Below are 22,198 nucleotides of genomic sequence, written 5' to 3' on the forward strand. Positions count from 1 at the left end.
AGCATCCACAGGGAAAACCCAACTGCCATGGAATAACCCATCACATAAGGACATGATATATGCTAATCTGAAAGGTACTATAGAAGCTAACAGTTTGACATATGTAGACTGTAAGTAACACAAACATCTTAAGACAAAACTGGCATGAATGACTATAACCTCAACTGAAAATTGCAACATGGAGTCAAATGCTTCAGTATATTTGTGAAGTTTGACTTAAGTCTGCATACAAAAAGGACATTAAAACAGACTAATAGAATAGTCACAAACTTAATGTAAAACACAACAAATTGAAGTGTCTTGGTATCTATAAAGCAATGCAATTGGATCACAAGAAAACACCCGTTAACATATCATACCTGCAACAATTTGGTTTTGTCATAGTCCTTGCGATGTCGATAAATACACTGGCTGAGCAAGGCATAAAGTTTTTCCAACTGAAGTATAGTGTAGTTCCTACTTTTCTCAGTAACAGTTTTCAGCAATTCCTGGAAAAGATGAGTTTAAAACAACAATCCTTTTTCTTTATTCCCTTAACCACTGATTGTACAGCGTTGTAAAGAACACATTGAGACATGAGGTACAATGCAGAAGTCAAAGTGGCTGGTGAGTATAAGCATGATGTATCTGAATTTCTCTATTCCCATCCACACGGCTACAAGCTCTTTAAAATTTAAATTCCAATTTGGGTCCAAGAAATACTAAGCATGCATGAATTTCAGTTCACTAGACTAACAACAATGTCTTAACAAACAGCATTTATTTTCCAGCTGGGAATTGGAGCTCATTAGCAACAAAATACTACTTGAAGATAAGTTAAAATAAGTTAATTGCTCAATTCATAGAAAAGAATTTTCTGCCAGTTTTTGCCGTATTACCTGCCCCAAAGCATGCACCCACGACATCAGAAGCCACACATTAACCTAATTTTTAGATGCATTCAATCTCTTATTTAGTATTCAGTAGGAAGAGAATGTGTACATACATTAAGTTTTCCATGGTCAACAATGAGTGGTGGTGTCTGCTCTGAAAGAATCTCCATAGCTTTCTCAACACTAATGAGATGTTGCTGTTCCACTTGAGAACGCCTTGCACGAGTCATGCGAAGCATACATACATCTAGAATAACAAAAATGAAGCTAGAATAAGAACAACCAAATAATCGAAGGAAAATGAAAAACATGCAGTGGAAGCTGTTCGACAACGGAAGCAATTACTTCTGAGTTTTTGCCGTTCAAAAACTGAAATGTCCGGCTTCCGAGACACTCAAAACCGAGCCCAAGTTCTTTCTCGCTAAAGAATATCATTTCCACGGAGTAGCAGAAACAGATTCAAACCAGAAGATTTTTTTAAATACAACGGTTTCATTTTGTAATTTGATCTATCTATATAATATGTTGGCCTTGCTCTAAGTTCTCTATTGGGTCACAATAGCTAAGATTTTGCCAGGTATTTATGAAACCCATTAGTTCTATAACAGGGTCAACCCTGTGCCCATTTACTTGAATGCAATTCCCACTGAGTACAATAGGATTTACGCTCAGCCAAATGAGAAAACGTGACTTGCAAATCTAAGGCTAGGGAGTCTGTATCTGCAAAGACGCAAGAAAGGTAACTTAAAAAACACAAGAATTCAAACATAAGTTTTTGAACAAAAGTCAAATTTGATACATTTGAAATGTCTGCTCCAATTAGCCTGGCATGATCAAAATTTCACTCAAAATTTCACCTTGCTTAACTGTTTTGCAAATATTTCCAGAGTTGTTGGTGTGGTCATCTCACAGAATTGCATGTATGTGGGGATGGGAGAATAATTAAGTAAAAAAAGGAAATTATGTATTCAGATAATGCCAACAGATGACTCTCCACTTACCATTGATATCCTTATTTAAAGAATTCTCTGTTAGATCTCCATTACATCCTCTGTTTTGCTCTGAACAGTTAGTATCCTTGTTGTTCTCCTCAGACCTACACTTAGCACCATTACTGGCAGACTGGTCACTCCCATTCTCTGTATCAGATTTGTTTTCAGAGCTATTTGTGTGCTGGTCTGGAAGCACAGCTTCAGATTCTTCCACTTCAGTTTGTTCCATGCTGGAGTCATGATTTCCAATGCATTCTTCTCCTTCACTCTCTACTTCATCTTGCTCTTCTCCCGGAGCTTTGTTCTCTTTATTGAAATGAGAAGTCTTCTTCCGCTTTGCTAGGTTACCCTGGCACCATCGGCTCTTTCGTCTGAGTTTTTTCTTTGATAAGGCTACAGCAAAGGTATAAATCAAAATTTTAAAACATATTCAAGATATTAAAAATAGTTTCATGTTTCCTAAATTAACACAACAATGCTGTTTATGAGGACCAAAGTCTTCCTGTGGAGAAGTGGGAGAGAGGGACAAGAGGTGGGCAAGTATGGGGGATACCCTGTGTCCTGAATGGGGTAACTGTGCCCCTAAAGGACCAGTTGCGCAGCCTGGGAGTCATTTGGGGCTCACAGCTGTCCATGGAGGCACAGATTAATTCTGTGTCCAGGGTGGCTGTCTACCAGCTCTATCTGGTACGCTGGTTGAGACCTGCCTGTGCAGTGTCTCGCCATAGTGGTACATGCTCTGGTTATCTTCTGCTTGGACTACAGCAATGTGTTCTACATGGGGCTACCATTGAAGGTGACTTGGAAACTAAAATAATCTAGAATGCAGCAGCTAGACTCATGAATGGCAGCAGATGCCGAGACTACGTAACACCAGTCCTAAAGGATCTGGCTCCCAGTGTGTTTCTGAGCACAATTCAAAGTGTTGGCGTTGACCTCCAAAGCCACAAACAGCCTCGGCCTTGTATACCTGAAGGAGCATCTCCACGGACGGACCAGCCTGGACACTGAGGTCCAGCTTCAAGAGCCTTCTGGCAGTTCCCTCATTGTGAGACATGAAGCTACAGGGAACCAGGCAGAGGGCCTTCTCAGCAGTGACATTCACCCTGTGGAATGCCCTCCCATCAGATGTCAGATAGATAAACAACTATTTGACTTTTAGAAGGCATCTGAAAGCAGCCTTGTTCAGGGAAGTTTTTAATGGTTGATGTTTTATTGTGCATTTAATACTTTGTTGGGAGCTGCTCAGAGTGGCTGGAGCACCCCAGTCAGATGGGTGGAATAATAATAATAATAGGAGATGGCACTTGATACAGTGGCATAAAATAAAGATATTCTGAGATCAGCATTGCTTTACACAATTAAAATTCCAGATTATGTGTGTTGTCCTTGCATTGGGCTACTATCCAGTTAAATTCTACTCAGAGTAAATCCACTGAAATTTATGGATCTAAGTCATGTCTATTAATCCCAATGGGTCTACTCTGACTCATATTGGATACACTCCATTATGTCTCGTTTAAAGACAAGACTGACAACTTGAAATCAGTTCACAAATTGTTCGTTAAGTAAGAATAATGTAAGTAACACTTACCATTAGAAGGGCAAGGAGAGCTAGAATCCAGAGGCACTGGTTGGATTTTCAGTTTCTCACCAAATTCAGAATCCAGTTTCTTGTATTCCAAGGTGGTATTCTGCTTTGGCATTACATAATAGTAAGAAGGAGCATATTTTGAGGAGCTGCAACCTTTAAAAAGAAATTAATTTTTGTAGGCATCTTTTATTAAACGTTACTGAACTATAATGATCTTTTATGTTCGAAGATGAGGGGGTGTCATGGGACTTCCAGAGAATGCCGGGGAGGAGCAGGAACAGTCAGAGGGAGGTGGACAGGAAGTGACGGATGGGGAGGGGGGGAAAGAGAGCCAGGAGGCGCAAAGGCTCTCCAATGGTGAAGCAGAGCCCCAGCACCGCACAGGAAGTTCCAGCACTGATGGTGAGGTGGTGCCTGTTCCATCTGCCAAGGAGAGGAGAGAGTTAAAGAGGAGGGGGGAGAGGTGTCACATGAAACTTCCCCGCTTTTCTGTTGGAGGAAAAGCCTGCAAAGGCCACTCCCAGAATCTGAACCGGAGGATTCAGACACATGATTGTAATGTGCTGCCTGTACGTATGTAAAATAAAGAACTGTAAATATCTCTGAGTCAGCAGAGGTGCTTATTGCAAAGAGCATACACAAGCCATCACGGGGGGGGGGGGATGGAGAATGTGTAATCCAAAGGGGTGCATTTAGACTTTTTAGATCTCCCCCAGCCCTTTGTGTGTACATTGCACACACAGCACTGGCTCTTAAAGAATATGGGGTCCTGGAAAGGGGAATTTGAAACAGTCTAAGGGGCTGCAGCAGGAAATGGAAATTTGGCATATTCTTCTTAGATAAACTATAATGTAGTTGCTTTTTGAGTAAATATTGTAACACACCTCTTTTTTTGCGAGATTCTTGAATTTCTTCACAAAGTTGTTCGAAGTCTTCATCCATTTCATCCTTAATTATTGCATATGCTGTATCTCTGAGAGAACAGGCTCTGTGTCTGATAAGGCGATCTATCAACGCACACACAAGAAAAATACTTTGTAGCAGCTTCACCAGTAATTTCCATTATACTGTAACATTTATACTCCTTGCTGAACTACTGTGATTTATTGAAATAAAAGTATGTTACAACGAAAGAGTTCTGTAAAAAGAAAATACAGCTTCTAAAACATTAACTGTAATTTAACATTTCTGATTTGGATATCACAGTAAGTTTATAACATTTTTTTCTGTAACAAATACAGTAGTATTTTTGTACTCACCTCCAGGGTCTCTGTCTGGATTATACTCTAATGCATTGCTACAGATCAAATCAATATCTTTTAGATAGTCTTTGGCAGAGAGATATTGGTGAAGGTCAATTTTTGAAATAACTGTTGAAAGATCCATTGGTTGTTTGATAACAGTAACATAGTCTGGTACCTACAAATGTAACATAAAAAACTTAGAAATGTCTCACTTAAGCTAGAAAACAGAAATCTTGTTTTTAAGAATGTTTGACATCTCATTATGTTGGTCTTAATGTTACTAAATTTGCTTTAAAACTGTAACTGAAGTATCAGGATACCGGCAGGAAGCAGCAGCAAATAATTTGTCAATCAACTGGACTGCCTGTGACAGGTTAAAATTCTCTCAATAAGATCAGATGAGGTTTAGTTCCTGTTACTGCCAGCTATAGGAACCTGGGTGCCTCCTACATGCCACTCAAGGAAAATGCTTTCCCTGTGCTCCTTTCCCTTTTGAGAATTGAAAATACAGACAAACACACACACACACACACACAAACACACACAACCAGTATTATAAGCTGTGCATACAAACAACTCCTTTTCTCTCACACATACACTTTTAAAGTCAAGAGACACTTTAAACGCAATAGGAGTGAACCATGGGCTAAATGTTATTTTTACACTGGAAGTGTTAAACCAAGTCCTCAGGGGCCAGTGAGAGAGAAGTAGGCACGCGAAGGAAGGTAAATGGAGGAGCTAGATGGGACAATGAAGGGGTGGTAACAAAGGAGATTCACAATGCAGGTAAATAAGAGCTTGGACAGCATTTGTAAGTCATTTATGGCACCTTCCTGTCACTGAACATAAGAGATTTCTAAATTTGAAGTTTTTCAAACAGGCTTTGCCTTCCATTGCAATTTTATTTAATTCCTAGAAAAGGCAGTATCAGCTTTGGATAGCATTCAGGATGCCATTTTGTGTCAGTTTTTGATTGCACTTGTACAGCCTGTTAGATCCACATTAGACAAAATGATAACTACCTTACTACATCACAGAACATGTTAATTATTGCAGCATAAAACATGTATGTTCCAAATAAAGTGGCAGGAACATACACAGGGGCCACGTCATTGTTTATTTATTTGATGAGCAGAGATAAAATCCTAAGCATTACCTCATGTAAGTCAACTGGTTTTGTAAAGGCTCTGAAACGTTTGTCAACAGCAAGCCTGTGAGTAACGTTTCTTAAGAAAATTCTGAGTTCACGTAAAGTATCTTCTTCTTGCCCCTCAAGTTGTTTGACCTCCTCTTCTGTTAGTTGTCGTGGTTCAGGTGCTGCTGCTACTGGTAGCACTTCTAGAGCCTGCAAAACTGTGGGGGACGGACGACGGGGACGGGGCGGGGTGAAAGAAACCATTTTGATGAGTTAAAGCGCAGATATTTTGACTGCAGTTATTTTCAACATCCCATCACCTTTACAGGGCTTTCTAGTTTTATCTGTTGCACATACAAACCTGCTTTCTTTTTTGATGCAGGTTGTTTAGCAGCTTGGTGAAGAATTAAATTCTCAAAAAACTTTCTTCTCTCATCAGCACTAGGCAAGCAGACATCAAAAACTTCTCCATACGCTTTGTCAAACAATTCTTGTACCTTAAATAAATGAATAATATTGAAATGTACAAGTTCTTGTGAGAAGGAAATAAGAGTGTCGAAAGTGACAGAAAAGATCTGAGTTCCAGGGCTATTAAACTACTAATACTTAATTACTGAGGATCTGAACAAAAAAACTTTAGCTCAAAACTTGGCGGATATAAATAAATCTAATTTCAATTTATTTTACCTGGAAATTTACTAGAGTTGTGTTGGAATGCTTCTGTTCTGTAAGCAGTAATGGAGCACTGCAATTTTTGTGATAGACTAAGTTTTCCCTAATTGCTTTCATGTTTAGAAATATTTGGCAAACATTAAATACTCATTCATCTTTATTTATTATTTATAAAAGAAATTAAATGCTTAAGTTAGAAAAAGAAAACTCTGGATCAAAGAGATACCCTATGAATTCAATGACATAAAGTACCTCATCTGGCAAAGATGCATGATGTACATCTGATGTTGCAAGGAGCAAAATTGGAGCAAAAGATGGAATGTTCTGTAGCAGCGCAGTAAATGTAGCTTGCAGTGTTTGCCCAATTGTCTCCCACCACAAACGAATATTTGGAATGTATATTATACTTGGAGCTGTTCTCTTGGCTTCACATATTAACTAGTAAAATACAAGAAAAATGATCAGCTGACAGGTCATTAGCACATTTGTCCTTTAATCATGACTTTTTTGCCTGAAAGACACCAAAATCAAAATCATTAACCACTCCCATTCCCCAAATGTTTTAATTTTGGGACCAGCCCCCACCAGATTTTCTCAGATTCCCAAAATCAAAAAGGTACTTTTAGTTTGTGTAGTTACTGCCTGCCTATCTGCACTAAGTCCCAAAAATGGCTGATAGGACAAAAAAAGAAAAGAAAAAAAGCTAAAACAAAAATCTATAAAAACAGGAAGGAACAATCAGCATAATGCCAAATGTTAACAAATTTGCTTTAGCAATACACATTTTCTCAGGGGTATTTCTGAAAGTGAGGCATTGTCTGAAGGAATATGTAGCAACCCTGAAGTACTGTAAGTTTTTCTGGGTCTGCTGGGATGGAAATACTGCCTTGAATTCCATCATGTTAGAAGCATGATATGAATGAGCTAAAAAAAACCCCAATGAAGCATGACTGAAGAAAAGCAGCATTCATATTGTCAACCATAATTATAATTCTCAAACCTTAGCCAAACTTAAAAAAAAAAAAAATCCTCTGGGGCAAAAAGCCTCCCACCCACACGTGGAAGATGATCTGACATTCCAGTTCTCTAGAACTGTCTTCCACCAGAAAGTGGTAATGTTTTCAGCATTTGCTGAAAAATTCTGTTCTGTTAGCCTCACTTAAGTAGCACTACTACAAAGCTGAAATACCTGCGCACATGTTTCTTCAGGTGTTTTGGCACTGATTCCAAAGAGAATGGAAAGGTCTAGTGTATACACAGTGAACTTTTCCAAAGCATGTATCACTGCCGGAGCCAAGTGAGAGGCTTGTCCAAATCCTGGTTCTCCTGCTATTAAAAGTCTTGGTCGGCAAGAGGTTGGCTGGTGATAAGCATTTCTGTAAGAAGTGAGAAATTTTCCTATAATGAGATTTTCTTCCTTTGGGTTTCCTGGAAGGCACTATATTGTGCTACTATAAGTGCTACTATATTGGAACCCACAGCCAGAGCCAACAAATTTTTATTTCCCTAGATTTTGGGGCGGGGGAGCTGCTCCAAACCCCCTGAACCAACAACCCCCAACTACAATACAAAAACACACTAAGCCACAGCTTAATATAAATTAGCACAAGTAAAATAAATCAAGTGATATACAGCATGGAAGGAAATAGGCAGGGATTTAGGGAGCTACCTCCCCCACATGTATGCCACTGGCAGAAGCTACAAAGCTATGGCAAAACAGAATCACCAGAGCTGATGCCAGAAATGGCACATGGAATGACTTGTGTAACAGAAATTCATAGTAAGGAACTTCCCTTTTCTCCAGAACTTTCAGGAGGGCATTCAACATTCCCCTTGGCACCTGCCAAGCCCCCCCCCCCATGGCAGGCAGAAGGCGAGACACCCCACTTTAAGGTAGGCACTGAAGGGAGGTCATTACTGAATGACGGCCCACCTTACAAGCCTCAGTACTGCTCATCAGGGAGAATGAGGGAGCAAGCATACGACATCAACCACCTCAATGTGAAAATAATGAAGCTTCCTTTAAAGACCAACCAACCAACAACTTCAACCTTTTATCACTTACCTGCTAAAAATCAGGAACATTTCTTTTCGTTTATCATATATTTCCTGAGAAGGTCCAGTTTCAGAAATTGGTAGTTCCTCTTCATCACTGTACAGCAAGTCACTGTCAAATACCTGACCAGCAAAATCTTAAAAATAAAACAAAACTCTGCATTATTTCCTTTGGAATATTGTGCCTGATTTCTAAGGCCTGGTACTAATTTAAACATTCCTGTTCTTGATAACATTTTATGTGCACTGAAGCCAAGTGATTCAACTCTGCATAAATGCCGTAACCTAAAATGCTTAAGCAACTTTAATAATGTCAAGAAGCCAAGTGATACTAAACAAACAGAATAACTCTGTGAATGAAGAGCAAATACAAAGGAACTTCCTGACTGATAGCTCAGTCAGTAGACAATTAGACTCTTAATCATAGGGTCAAGGGTTCGAGCCCCATGTTGTGCAAATAATAATAATAATAATAATAATAATAATAATAATAATAATAATAATAATGCATTACTCTGATCCTATGAAACGCTGGCAGTGCCCAAATTCTGGAATGCCCTCCCCAACGAGGAAGTACAACACCAATACAACAACTATTTCAGCACCTTCCCATTTGCCCAGGAATTTTGGATTATATTTTAGTTGGAATTTTGGTTTACTGTGCTTAAGTTTATGGGTTTTTATCTATTTTTATTTTGCTGTATATTGTTGCACTGAATTGTTTAGTCTTATTTTGTAGTTGTATATTGTATGAACAAGTTTTTTCATACTATTGAACCTATTATTGATGAAGAAATGTTTTAAATAAAATTTGCTATCATTCATGACAAAATGAAGCTCAATCCAGATAAGACTGAGGCACTGTTAGTGGGTGGTTCCCTAGACTGGATGGATGAGAGACTGCCTGCTCCTGATGAGGTTACACTGCCTCTGAAGGCGCAGGTGGTACTCCTGGATCCTTTACTGTTGTTTGAGGTTCAATGGCCCTGCTGGAACAGAGTGCCTTCCACCAGCTTTGGTTGTTGGCCCAGCTGTGCCCCTATCTGGACAGAGATAATATATTTTCTGTCTTCTGGGGAGTGGCAGAAATTGTTCTGTACCTTCCAAAGCCACCTCTATGTGTTCTGAGGTACACAACTGCTGTTCTGGCTCTTCTGGCCCAGAATCAGAAAATTTCTTGCAGGATAGGAGTTTTGCGCCTCTAACCTGGGCATATTTCTTCCAGTCTCCACATTTGGGCCAGTTATCATGAATCTTCACTTGTTATCAGTTGGCGCTTATATGAATATTATTAGGATAGGTTACATAAGCAGGAGTCTTAGACTGCAGTTCCATTTCTAAGAGATCATTTTCTCGAAAGGTAGCATATTAGAGAAAATGTATTTGGCACAGAAAGCAAATTTATGTATGGGTGAATTTATTTGCTAAATAATCAATCTGAAGCTTCAGTTCCTCACAAGTTTTAGTAGTTTTCTGTTTTTGGCTTGCAAAATAGAGTAATTCTTAAAGGAGAGGATAATTTCAAGTTTCAGTTCTGTACTGTATACCACATCAGATTAATTAGATATGATATTCACTCATCCCCCTCCCAATGTAAATAAATGTGCACATACCTGACTTCCCTTTCTGTGCCAGTTCTGCATGTGGAAAGACATTCTGTAAGACTTCCAGGATTCTTTGAAGTGTATTTTCAAGGAGTGGTTTGGAAATGTTGGAGAGCGCTTGGCCAGGTGAGGTCACTGCCCTCTGAGAAGCAGGTATGGACTTTTGCATAGCCACCACAAAATCCTTAGCTGTTATGTTAATAGAAGAGATATCCAACTGCAACTTGACACTGCTGGTGTAAATCTGAGGATAACGTCGTCGCAAGGCACACAAAGCTGCTTCAGCACATATGGACTTAATGTCAGCTCCACAGTACCCTACAAAAGGAAAAGCACATCTGTATGAAATTATAGGGCCTGCAAATAGTCTTATAAGCCACACAAAGATCTAATCATGATTTATACAAAAGATTAAATAATCCTTCCTGTCTCAAAACTAGAGGTTATTTAGGCCAATTCCATGCAATATAAGAAACACAGATCACAAGTTGACTATTTTAAGCCGTATTTTAATTAACTGGGTTCCCCCCCCCCTATTATGTTTTATTGTAAGTTATATTCGGTGTTAGCTGCCCTGAGCCCAGCCCTGGCCGGGGAGGGCAGGGTATAAATAAAAAATTGTTTTTATTATATTATTATTAGCTATACCTTATATACGTTTCATAATAGTGCTGATGTAAAGAATGAACAGCTGATGCCTACCATGCATTTGTAACATTAGCCTAGTAGGTGTGCTACAATATAAAAGCAATCCCCAAATAATGGATGTGTTACTTTGCATGGCAGACATTGTTATATGTAGCAGTTGTATTGATTAAATAGTATTCAACAGCATTCTGTACACAACTTATTCCATGGCCACCGAGCACGCTCAGTCCTCACTGGACTGTTTCCAGGTTGTTGTTGTTCCGGCGGGGGCGTGTCCTAAAGACTGACTGTACTCTACTGAGACCTATTTGTGCAGTGGGAGTAAAACGCTGTTATACATCATCAGAAATAGAGGGAACGATGGCATAAATTGCAAATTTCAATGTGTTTTTTTTAAAAAAATGCTCAAACCAGTGTTTTGGCTAATAAGCATGTAAAGAAAAAATATTGTTAGGAGGGTTCTGCAGAGATGGCAGATGTCTATTTTCAAACTGTCAAAAGTTTTATCAACATCATCATCTTACCAACACTTTTTTCAGCTAACTCTTCAAGGAACATCTCTGATGGCTTAGGCGACCATTCTCGGGTGTGAATCTTAAGGATCTCTCTCCTTGCCTAGAAACACAAACATGTATTTCAAATACATCTAGTTTCAAAAGACTACCCATATTATTTCCCTTTCAAATACTGTATCTTCCTTTCTAGTTACAGTAACCAACATTTTCAACATTACACTATTTACAAATGTTCTGAAGTGGGGAGTTTTTAAATTTGGTTTAAAAAAGGAAAACACAGGGGGGGGAATTAAAAGTAGTAAGGAATTTGGAGATGGCAAGGAAAAAATGAACAACTATGAAGGAGTAAGGAGGAATCAGAAATGCTCAGTCGCAAGACAAAGCAAGGAGGGAACTAGAGGCAGACTGAGGAGCTGGCTGATGCAATCATTTTGCATCTTCTGACCCCAACCTGCCTGTCCTAAGCAGTGGGGTGTTATCCCACTATTTACTGCATGCTCCCACATATAATTCCAGAAAAAAAAGGTTAGTGTTCAAGCTTTTCAGGTTTGAGAAAGTTATTAAGGGGAAGTACTGACGAGAGGTTTATAAAACCATGCATGGTGTAAATAGTGGATGGAGCAGAGATAGAGAACCTGTGGCCCTCCAGATGTTGAATTCATTTTTACTATCATAAGATTCATTCATTCATTCTTGTTATGGAAAACCAAATTCCCAGTTGCTACAGCAGAACCTATATCATCTGGATGCATTTGGGATTTGTGAAGTGGCATCAGCTGTCTATGCCCAACACTTTTCACATGTTAGTGTTCTCCACTCCTCTTATGTTAGCCTACCAGAACAATTTTCAGTAGAAATCAACTTCCACCCCCTGCCATAGACTCTGGGTAGGTTAAAGCCAAATATGCATGAACAAAATTGAGTCTTACATCTTTATCTGGCAAGGTGAAAAGGAACTCTCTATCGAAACGTCCAGGCCTTCGCAAAGCAGGATCTATAGAATCCAATCTATTGGTAGCTCCAATCACCACAATCTCACCTCTGTTGTCTAAGCCATCCATCAGTGCAAGCAATGTAGACACGATTGAACTTTCAAAAAGAAAACAAAAATATTTTATCCACTGTGGCTCGGGCAAGATTCTGCTGGCACAACCAAAAGGAAGAAACCATGGCCCTTAGCTCTACCTGCAATCCCTGTTGCTCTAGAAAACTAACTCTTGCGCCAGGGGACACTCAACTTTTTCATGTCTATGGGGCAGCATACAGATGAGGACTGAGTGTTTGTGAGAAATAAGCAACCCTCATATTTAATCTGCAAGTGGAAGGCATTTTGACTTTGGGGTCCAAGCCTGTATCATTTTCTACCCACTGAAGAGATCCAATTAAAAGGAAACATAACTTTACTTTGTAATAGAAAGCTGTTCCCAACCTATAAACACTCACTGAAATTTCAAATGAAGTTTTGACTCATCAAAGATAAAATAACTTATGTGAGAGTCAATTAGTTACACGGGACAAATATTTCAAATGGGACAAAATCATGCCAGAGCTGCACTTCCTCAAGACCTGGCAACACTGTCAAAATGTTCCACATTAGGAGATCTTATATTCCTGTCATAATGCCACATAGGTAACACATAAACCAGTTCTGAGAACTGGTATGAGAAACAGGATGGTGTTGCTGAACCTCAAATTTGTGCTCTAACACAACTCACAGAGTGTGTATGTGTGTACTAAACCAATGTTGCAGTACACACGCAAAAGTTTGCCTGCATACCTGGAGGCTTAGGTATAATTTGCCAGGAAGAACTGTTACTAACTTTAGGCAATTGGTTAAATACAAAGGTGCTTTAAGCACACCACAAATTTAAAGCTTACAAATCTACAATGGAAACAGTGACTTGTCATAAGAGTATCTGTACAAGAAGTAATGTATTCTGCGAAAAGGTTCAGGAGATTTGAAGACAAACATAGAAAACAAACAAAGTTGTACCTGTGAATTTGATCTTGCCTACTGGATCGTACAGGAGCAAGACCATCTATTTCATCGAAGAATATAATTGAAGGACGCATCTGAAAGGCCTAAAACAAAAGCTCAAATGTAGAAATTCTGAAGGCGCTATACAGAATACACTATAGAGTAAGATAAAAGTATAATTACCTGATCAAATAATAAACGAAGCTGTCGCTCAGATTCTCCCACCCATTTACTGAGGCAGTCAGCACCTTTTCTCATGAAAAATGCTACTCTTCTATCACCTTTACTACACTCATTAGCAAGTGCCCTGGCAACAAGAGTTTTTCCAGTACCCGGCGGACCATAGAAGAGGCAGCCCCTATTAAAAGTATGAAATTGCAGTATTTTGGTTAGTAGAATGTTTCATAATTTTCAAAAGTATATCATACTTTACCTAATCATAATATAATTTAAGCTAACCTCATTAAATATGCTTATGAGTTTCTGCCTGCCTAAGAGAGATTTCATCCCCTCCCCTCTTCTGGGTCCCACCAACAATTCATTTCAATATTCCTCTCTCCCCATTTCAAAAAGCAACTTGCATTCTGCTGGCATTGTGTTGAAAAAAATGTATGAACATGCTGCATCTATGCAAAAGTCATTAACTATGCAAAAAGTAATCTTGTGTGGAGGGCAGGCTAAAAAACCCCCTAGCAATCATGAAGAGAAGATCAAAGTTTACAATTGGGGTAAGTTCACTGTCATCCTGCAAACAAAATGTTTGTTTCCTACCTTGGAGGCTGAATTTTGAATCTCTCAAACACTTCTGGATAAAGTAGTGGGAAAACCACCATCTCCTTTAAAGCTGAAATATGGCTAGATAGTCCACCCACACTATCAAACTGGATCTAAGGAGAAGCAGAATTAACAAATGAAGGTCAACAAAACACAGAAGTGAATAATTAAACCTTATTACTTAAGTCTTAAAAAAAATTAATGGGTACTTAAATGAACAAAACAGCTACACAGCTCTCATTCAGGTTAATCAGCAAAACTTGAAAAGCTGTGCTTATTTTAAGAGAGTGGTCAATAACAAAATGTACTTAAGAAACTAGGAAATTAAACACTCACTGAAGAATCTATTTGCATTGGATCAACATCAGCCAGGCTTGCTCCAATTTTCATTCGATCCTTGTGGATTCCCTTCAACTCATCTTTCCTAAAGTTTAGTGGAAGGCACCTAATTTGAGAATGAAGAGTTGTTTTAAGTAATAGAGAAGGAACAAGTTCATATTGAAACATGGAAATGGGGTTGCCTTTAATTTAGCAAAAGTACCACGAGATGTAATTTCAAATTAGAAATCTACTCCATACTATCTGTAAAATACTACAGTGCTCCCCAACCTTTTTATCGCCACGGACCGGTAAATGTTTGATAATTTTTCCGTGGCCAGCTTGTTTTGATTTAATAATTTTAATTTAATTGTATCTAAACATGCCTTCAAAATAAAATACAGCTACACCAAAAAATGAATATAAATGCCAAATCGGAAAAACTATCCCGGCGCTTTGCAAATGGCCATCCTGAACTGCACGCTGCAGCCCTTTCCCCACTTGCCCGGGAGCAAAAACCGGTAAGCTTCCCTTAGACTAACACGCATGCTGTGAGGATCGTGCCACCTGCGCACACGTGACACGAAAAGGAGCCTCATTCGCGAGCTTGGAATTGCCAGCGGCGGCGGGTGTGTGTGCGAACGTGAGAGACACTTGACGTAGACGAAGCAGATCTCACACCTTGCCAAAGTATCCAAACTGCGGGCATTTGGTGTTTGCCTTCTGCTTCGGTGTCTGCACTCCCTTGGCATGCATTGGCACGTTGCTTCCGCCCTCCACGTGCTCCTGCCCAGCCACGAAAGGCGTGTTCCGAGCCTTGCCAACCTTGCCAGGGCCGATTCCGCCGCGGCTGCATCCGCACGCTTTCTCTCCCCCACCCGCCCCGCCATGGCGGCTCCCTTCGCCAGCTTCAACGCGCTTCCTTATACGGCTGGCGATCTGGCGCTCGCCTCTTTCTAGACCCTTGACATCAGCGCCTGTAGCCAAAGCCCGACGCGGCTTGCGAGAAACCCCCCTGTGTTGGTCTCCTCCTCTTGACCTGTTTAATCCCAGGTGAAATACCAGTGCCTAAAAAGGCTTTCAAGGGTTTATTTGGTTTCTTTCTGCAGATACGATTATAATATATACACCCACTCCTCGAAGGGAAGCGGGTGGGGGAAGTCTGGGTATATGGCTGCCACTTTTACAGGCCAGCCCTAACCGCATTTGCTCGGAAGCATCTCCTTTTCCCCCATAGTTTTACTTCCAAGGAAGTGTGCGCAGGATAGCAGCCCCCGTGCTTTCGATGTTTCACACGCCCTAGTTGAATCGTGGGATTTACTCCCACCCATCCCATTAAAAAAAGAAAAATAATCGGATTGGGGTGAAACCCCTTCTTCCTCGCCGCACCCCTATGAGGTAGGACACCACTTCTACTCATGATTCACAGACAAGAGCCAACTGAGTGAGGCTAAGAGGCGGCGACTTCCCCAAAGCTAGGATTTCTTCGAAGCCAGCTCCCAGCCCTGAAGACTTGCTCTTCCTTGTGTTTTAAATGGTTTTTGTTTTGTTAGTTGTATGTGTTAGTGTTCTGTAGTTTTTTGTATTGTATTGTTTTTTGTTGGTTTTCTGTAGTGTTGTGTTTAAACTGTTGAAAAATTAATAAATATTATTTTTTTAAAAAGAAGACTTGCTCCGAAATGGCACTACTCCCAGCTTGGTTTTGCGGTTTTGACAGCGGATTCGGATTCCGATATTATACCTGCGTTTCGACAGGTTGAGAACGCAGGAACCGAAGTTTCGTTGCCTTTTCGCTGGTGGCAATCCAAGGTGTCCCCCCCCCCGTGCACTTAACTCACGGCAGCTTCTCTTCAGTCCCCGCGTCTCCAACCTCGAGTCCTCAGTCCTCCCGTGGCGCCTCCTCCTCGGCCAATGGCGTGAGGTTTGCCTTTTGGCCAATCAGGAAGCGGGAGTACCCGCTCCCTGATTCGCCAGGAGGAGCATCAGTGTGACAATAGCGAGTTTTCATTCGCTATTGTCACACAATGGGCGGGCTTGGGAGGGCGCAATGCTCTGCGCCTCGGCCGCCCGCCACAGTGAAATGATTTGAAGTTCCTCGGGCGGCCCGGTGCCGATTGATCCACGGACCAGCACCGGTCCGCGGCCCGGGGTTTGGGGAACACTGCTGTAGAATCTACATTAGCTAAACATAAAACAGTTCTTATGAATATTGTGGGTGAAATTCAATGCTGTACAATCATTCTGTCCGTGGAAGCATTTCTGCTTGCCAGACAAAACAATGTCTCTTCTCCTTCCCACACTTTATTCTGCCCCCCCCAACACTGATTTCAAAGGGTGCAGGGGAAGCCCAGCTGCACTAGCATGATTCATTGTCCTCACAACACATTATAACTGCCACAATAGGCAGAAAAAGTTGTCTGCCAAGACCCTCAGCAATTTTTAGGTGGTCTATTGGGAAAATGTTTGGGAACCACTGAGCTAGGTAAGAATGTATAATATGTACATTGTTATTCTGAGTCCAAAAGTTGCAGGATACCTGCTTAATGCTTTGCTCCGACTTCGTTTCCTACGCCTTTCAAAGCGTTGCTCGTCATCATCATCAGAAGAAGATGTAGAATCACTATTGTGAATTGCATGCTTTCGTCTGTTTTAATTAAAAGACAAAACCTGTTAAGTAGTCACTGTGAAAAAATGCACAATTAATTTACATGCCAGTTAAGGCATCCAAATTATTCCATGTATCAGCAAAGTGGGTAAGCTGCATGCAGATGTGTTTGGTGGTAGATCACAGGCTCCCCCCCCCCAAAGAAGCTCAACAACTTTGACCTGAACCCCCAAAAGGGGGTAGATCACTGCCAGTTTTTAACTCTGTGAGTAGATCGCAGTCTCTTGGGAGTTGGCCACCCTTGCTCTACACAATTTGCTATAGATGAAGAAGTCATAACAGCAAGTACAACTGAAGGAAAGTGCAGCTGATTTGAAACTATATAGCCTAGTTGTTGAGCAAGTCAGGAGGAGAGAAAACATTCGTGCACTGATAATACTGGAGCACTAATACACAACAAATCAACAAACCTGTTAATCTTCTTACAATAAGGACTCCTTGATCCCGCAGGGCTGAAGGAAAATCTTCGTCTCACTGGAGAAGCAGCATCAGGATAAAACAATTTGGGCTTCCTCTGGTGCCTTGGTTCTATTAACAAACATCAAAGTAAGAACAGTTACATGTTTCCCCTTACATATTAATTGATGAGAATATAAAATGTCAAAATTTTGGAATATCACACACTTTTATGTTAAGTTTAGTTCTAACATGAACTAAATTTGTGTTTTCATTTCTGGGACAAGACTTCTCAATCATTCAAACTGGAAGATTTTCTGGTAGTCACGTAGTGAAAACATGTATAATTGTGTGGCAAAACGTAAAGACAACCAAAACAAAGCAAAAACAAAACAGGGGTTGATATACCAAAATAGCGAAGCTTTCCAAATATAATATGCAAGGGTAAATAAACTCCACGGAAAGATGGTATAGTGGACACCTACTTTCTGGTGAGGCCTGATAATGCACAACTGTTTTCCGCTGTCTAAGGTCGTAACGCTTTTGATTATCTTCTCCATCTTCATGGTCTTCACCTTCTTCTGAAGATTCTAAATAACAGAATTCTCTTTAGCTTAAAGAAACTTACTTGACTTACAACAGATTCTAGGGCTGTAAGTGCAGTTAGACACTATCAATCTTGGATTAGGAATAACAGCTTCACTACAGGAAAAGCTATTACGATTTGTTATTTTAAGAGACTGTAATACAGGCATCCCCAACCTTCGGCTCTCCAGATGTTTTGGCCTACAACTCCCATGATCCCTTGCTAACAGGACCAGTGGTCAGGGATTATGGGAATTGTAGTCCAAAACATCTGGAGGGCTGAAGGCTGGGGATGCCTGCTGTAATAGCATCTCCTCAGAAATCCCAATAAATTTTGTGAGTTTAGGACTACAAATTAAATGGATTTTTGGAGTAATTAACTACCATCTCCACATGTCATTTTCTAAATGTCTAAGGTGAAGGATGTTTCTATAAACAAAAAGGTTCCCCATTGTGTATACAAGTTATGTTGATCTAATTTGTATTTTGTTTTACTGAAAAACAATAAAAACATTTGGGGGGGGGGAGATTCCAAAATGAAGAATAATTTTTTATCCTATTGGAGTATACTAATTCACCCACTCAAAACCTAAAAGTATGGTGAAATTGTACTGCATTGTATTAAAATAATAAAACTGAATATAGCTCTAAAAAGTTAAAAGTAGAACAATAACCTGCACTTCCATCTTGGTTATCAGTGGTTTCTTCATCAATCCTTTGGATTGCTCTTTTTGGTTTTCCTCTTGAGTACACATTAAGGTTTTCCTAATAATAACAAGTGAAAACATGTAATTCAAGTCATCCCATGACACGTATCATACATGCAATGAAACTATCAGCTTTAAGGCCAGCTCCAATAAAAGTAGCAAAACACTATGGAATAAATGTTTAAGCTTTCCATCTCCATCCCTCTTGCTCAGGGTATAAGCAAAGATGAAGTTAAAATTGCAAAATACATATTTAACAAGAAAAACAGCAAGAAATTATTCTTTTACACAATCTGTATATACATGTACCTCTTCTCCATCATTAAACACTCCAAGATCTTCCAAATCCAACATTCGTCGCCGACGCATCTTCTTCATATCATCCATTTTTTGTAGTACAGCTTCTGCAGTGCTTGACAAAGTGCAAGATGTAATCAAACAGAACATGAAAAATATTTTAAAACAAAAATCAGTTAAACAGAGCAAGCTGCGGTGCTGCACTAACAGGTTATGGGAATATGAAACTAGCTTAATATATGTGTGTGTGTGTGTGTGTGTGCAAGGTTTGAAATGAATGGCAGCAAGATAAAAGAATTTTACTACAGTCCCACCTGAAAGTGAAATAGCAGAACTTTCTATTATTCAAGCACAAATCACAAAGATAACACCCTATCTTACAACAAAACTAAGAAACCATTGAAGCAGTTGCTGGTTGAGTGGGAAATCAGAGCATGAATCCATAGGTGTTAATGAATGTTTATTTTTATTTAGCGTTAAGGTTGAACTAAAAGATTTACTCATATTTTGAGTGCTTCTATACTATTTTTCATCATATTTGGCATCAGGACATTTCACATCAATAAAAATATATGGTAATAATGGAAGACGACAACATCAAAATAGTAAAATTCAATAAAAATTCCCACCCAGTTTCGTCCGCCATGTTTATATTGTAAGCTTAACGATAACAATAGTAATATTGAACTTACAATATAAACCTGGTTGGTTGACAGAGGGCAGGATCTTTTAAACTGAATTTTAGCAACAAGTTCTATGACTATAGTAACAATATAAACACTCCAATAAATAACATAAACAGGCTACTATGCAGAGCCGCATGTATACTCAACATAACTATTAAGTCCCCTCTTTCCACTACAGAACATTTTAATCCCTGAAGTTACTCCTGTAGCTATAGAGCTATCCAGTATAATACAAGAAGCTGCAATCAGAAATTAAAAGTGGGGAAATACCATGTCTTTCACAAAATTTTCATTTCCACCACAGTTGTTCAAGAAAATGCTTTCTCAAGACATTTTGACACTATAAAAAGTCCTTACTTTGTAATAAGCTTGTCAAACAAAACGGACTGGTTCATAGTACTAAAGCGGCTTCGCCTAATTCTGCAACTGCGGCGGACTTCAACATCCCCATTTTCTTCTGCAACATGTTCACCAGACTTCGAATTTATTCCTGTTTTCAAAGACCTAGTGACACGAACTACAGTTCCTATGTTTTAAAACAAACAAACATTCTTTTCATTAGTCTGCTGCCTTACATAAAGAACAGATTTTTAGGCATTATTCTTTGGCGTTGAGAATTGTTTCAAAAATAAGTTTAGTATTTATGCAGTAGTCCTAGGTACTTCTTATGATGTTAATCATGTATTTCTGTGAGGTTTTTCAAAACTGATGTTTGGATGCAGTATTTCTGGGAGCAAAGTAAAATCAAATCCAGGAGCAATTGGCTCTCATTACCAAAAGAAAACATTAAAATTTAGTGTCAACCCTAAAAAAATCTGAAACTCCCCTTGTTCAAAAGTGCTATTCTGACCCATTCACCTTCTGTTACCGCTGCCCTGTCCCCTCTGTAAGCCACCAAGGGTAGAGGGGCCCTCTGAAATGGTGCCTAAAGGGACACATTCATTTACCCTATCTCTAAAAATACAAAAGGAGCAATAGGTATTGATAAGTGGCATAGTTTTAGGTCAGATCATTCTTACTACAGCAGAACATAGTGCCTATGAAAGCTATGGAATGTCCTTCCACTGCAAAGGTACACAAATGTCAACCTTCCCCAGGCTAGGAGGTTGAATGGTATCAGTGGTGCACTGGATCATTTTACAACTCTACATTTCTATAATTCACAAGATTTGTATTTTACTAGATTTACCGTATTCACAATCTTCATTCTTTTTATCTGCTTGTTGTCTAGCCAGCTGCCTGCACAGAAACAAACAGATTCAAAGTTAAGATTTCACCAATTTTTATTTGGCTCAGTACTGGAACTGAGTTGAACTCTGGGACCTGCAACTCTTCTTTAGGGTTCCAAACATGTTCTTTTTCCAGAATACTCCCATTTTCACCCATCCACTGGCCAATATGCTTTTCCCAATGAGCATGCTCAGTTCTCACTAGGCTATTTTTGTTCTCTCCCACCACCAAAAGGAAGATTTGTACTTATGCAAGGCTTGAGGGAATGCTTTAGCTTCATAAGGACTGGCGCTCTTGAGAATTTGAATAGTTTATGAAATCCTGTTTATTTGTTCAATTTTCAGTTATAAAAAGATCAATTCTAAAAGCTCAAATTAACAAAAGGTAGTGCCAAAATCATTTTAAAATGTAATGTTGCTTGGACACTAAGCCTTTCTTTCTTTAAAAGAAAGAAGTTTTTTTTTAATTGCTTATAACCATAGATCTCTACATGATTAGTAGAAAAGCAAACATTAAAAACGAAACACAGAATGTTAAAATTAATCAGATAAAATTAGCACCCCAGAAATGCTTCAAATAAAAATGTTTTTATGGTATGCCAAAACCCAGTGTCAGAATCTTCTCACCTCCACCAATGGGTCTTGCCTCTGCTAGAATGGTAGCATAATGCAGGGGCTACTATGCTAAATGCTATCTTCTGAGTAAAAATAAATCTGATATCTAGAGTGGGATCCACCACCAAAATGTCAGCCCTGAAGCCCTATGACCTAGGCAGCCTATAGGGAGTGAGGTGCTCTTTAAGATACCCTGGTCCTAAGCTGTTTAGGGCTTTGCACGCTAGTACCCAAATTATTTGTATTTCCCCAGTCTTACAACATTTCTGTGTTAACTGTGGAGATTGCCCTCCACAGGCTACAGTATAATTCTGGGGTATTTAGTACATAAATAATACATTTTAAATGTAAAATATTTTAATAGTTTTCAATGATATAATAGCTACACTGCAATTTATTTTCAATGAAGTTCTATTCTGCCACAGTGTAGGAACTATTGGTGGCTGGTTCATATGTTCAGAGAGACTGTGTTCATTCAGTTCTAGAGTGGGTTGTCCTATTCCACAAGAATCAGGTGTGTAGTTTGAGGATGATTATAAATCCATTACTGCCATCCAGTGCTCCAGGGGCATGTAAAGTACAGTATTCTGGACAGCACCAGTTACAGACTCTCCAGA

The 22,198-nt window shown here is 39.5% G+C and overlaps 1 protein-coding gene across 2 annotated transcripts in view; it reads right to left on the reverse strand.

The window, feature by feature from the left end:
- Positions 1–22,198, reverse strand: part of ATAD2 (ATPase family AAA domain containing 2) — a 30,337-nt gene that overhangs the window by 1,478 nt on the left and 6,661 nt on the right. For both annotated transcript variants that reach the window (XM_081205504.1, XM_081205503.1), the window contains exons 3-27: positions 20,927–20,976; positions 20,095–20,263; positions 19,064–19,166; positions 18,722–18,812; positions 17,948–18,052; positions 17,477–17,594; positions 16,938–17,045; positions 14,420–14,528; positions 14,081–14,196; positions 13,493–13,667; positions 13,325–13,413; positions 12,261–12,420; positions 11,341–11,431; positions 10,178–10,486; positions 8,575–8,701; positions 7,699–7,885; positions 6,762–6,947; positions 6,199–6,334; positions 5,859–6,055; positions 4,718–4,877; positions 4,343–4,465; positions 3,459–3,611; positions 1,874–2,257; positions 986–1,119; positions 360–488 (exon numbers count right to left, since the gene is read on the reverse strand). In XM_081205504.1, the coding sequence (XP_081061630.1) occupies positions 360–488; positions 986–1,119; positions 1,874–2,257; positions 3,459–3,611; positions 4,343–4,465; positions 4,718–4,877; positions 5,859–6,055; positions 6,199–6,334; positions 6,762–6,947; positions 7,699–7,885; positions 8,575–8,701; positions 10,178–10,486; positions 11,341–11,431; positions 12,261–12,420; positions 13,325–13,413; positions 13,493–13,667; positions 14,081–14,196; positions 14,420–14,528; positions 16,938–17,045; positions 17,477–17,594; positions 17,948–18,052; positions 18,722–18,812; positions 19,064–19,166; positions 20,095–20,263; positions 20,927–20,976 (3,709 nt within the window). The remainder of the gene's footprint in view (positions 1–359; positions 489–985; positions 1,120–1,873; positions 2,258–3,458; positions 3,612–4,342; positions 4,466–4,717; positions 4,878–5,858; positions 6,056–6,198; positions 6,335–6,761; positions 6,948–7,698; positions 7,886–8,574; positions 8,702–10,177; positions 10,487–11,340; positions 11,432–12,260; positions 12,421–13,324; positions 13,414–13,492; positions 13,668–14,080; positions 14,197–14,419; positions 14,529–16,937; positions 17,046–17,476; positions 17,595–17,947; positions 18,053–18,721; positions 18,813–19,063; positions 19,167–20,094; positions 20,264–20,926; positions 20,977–22,198) is intronic.

This window comes from Podarcis bocagei, assembly GCF_964188305.1.
Source record: "Podarcis bocagei genome assembly, chromosome: 8".
Classification (NCBI taxonomy): Eukaryota; Metazoa; Chordata; class Lepidosauria; order Squamata; family Lacertidae; genus Podarcis; species Podarcis bocagei.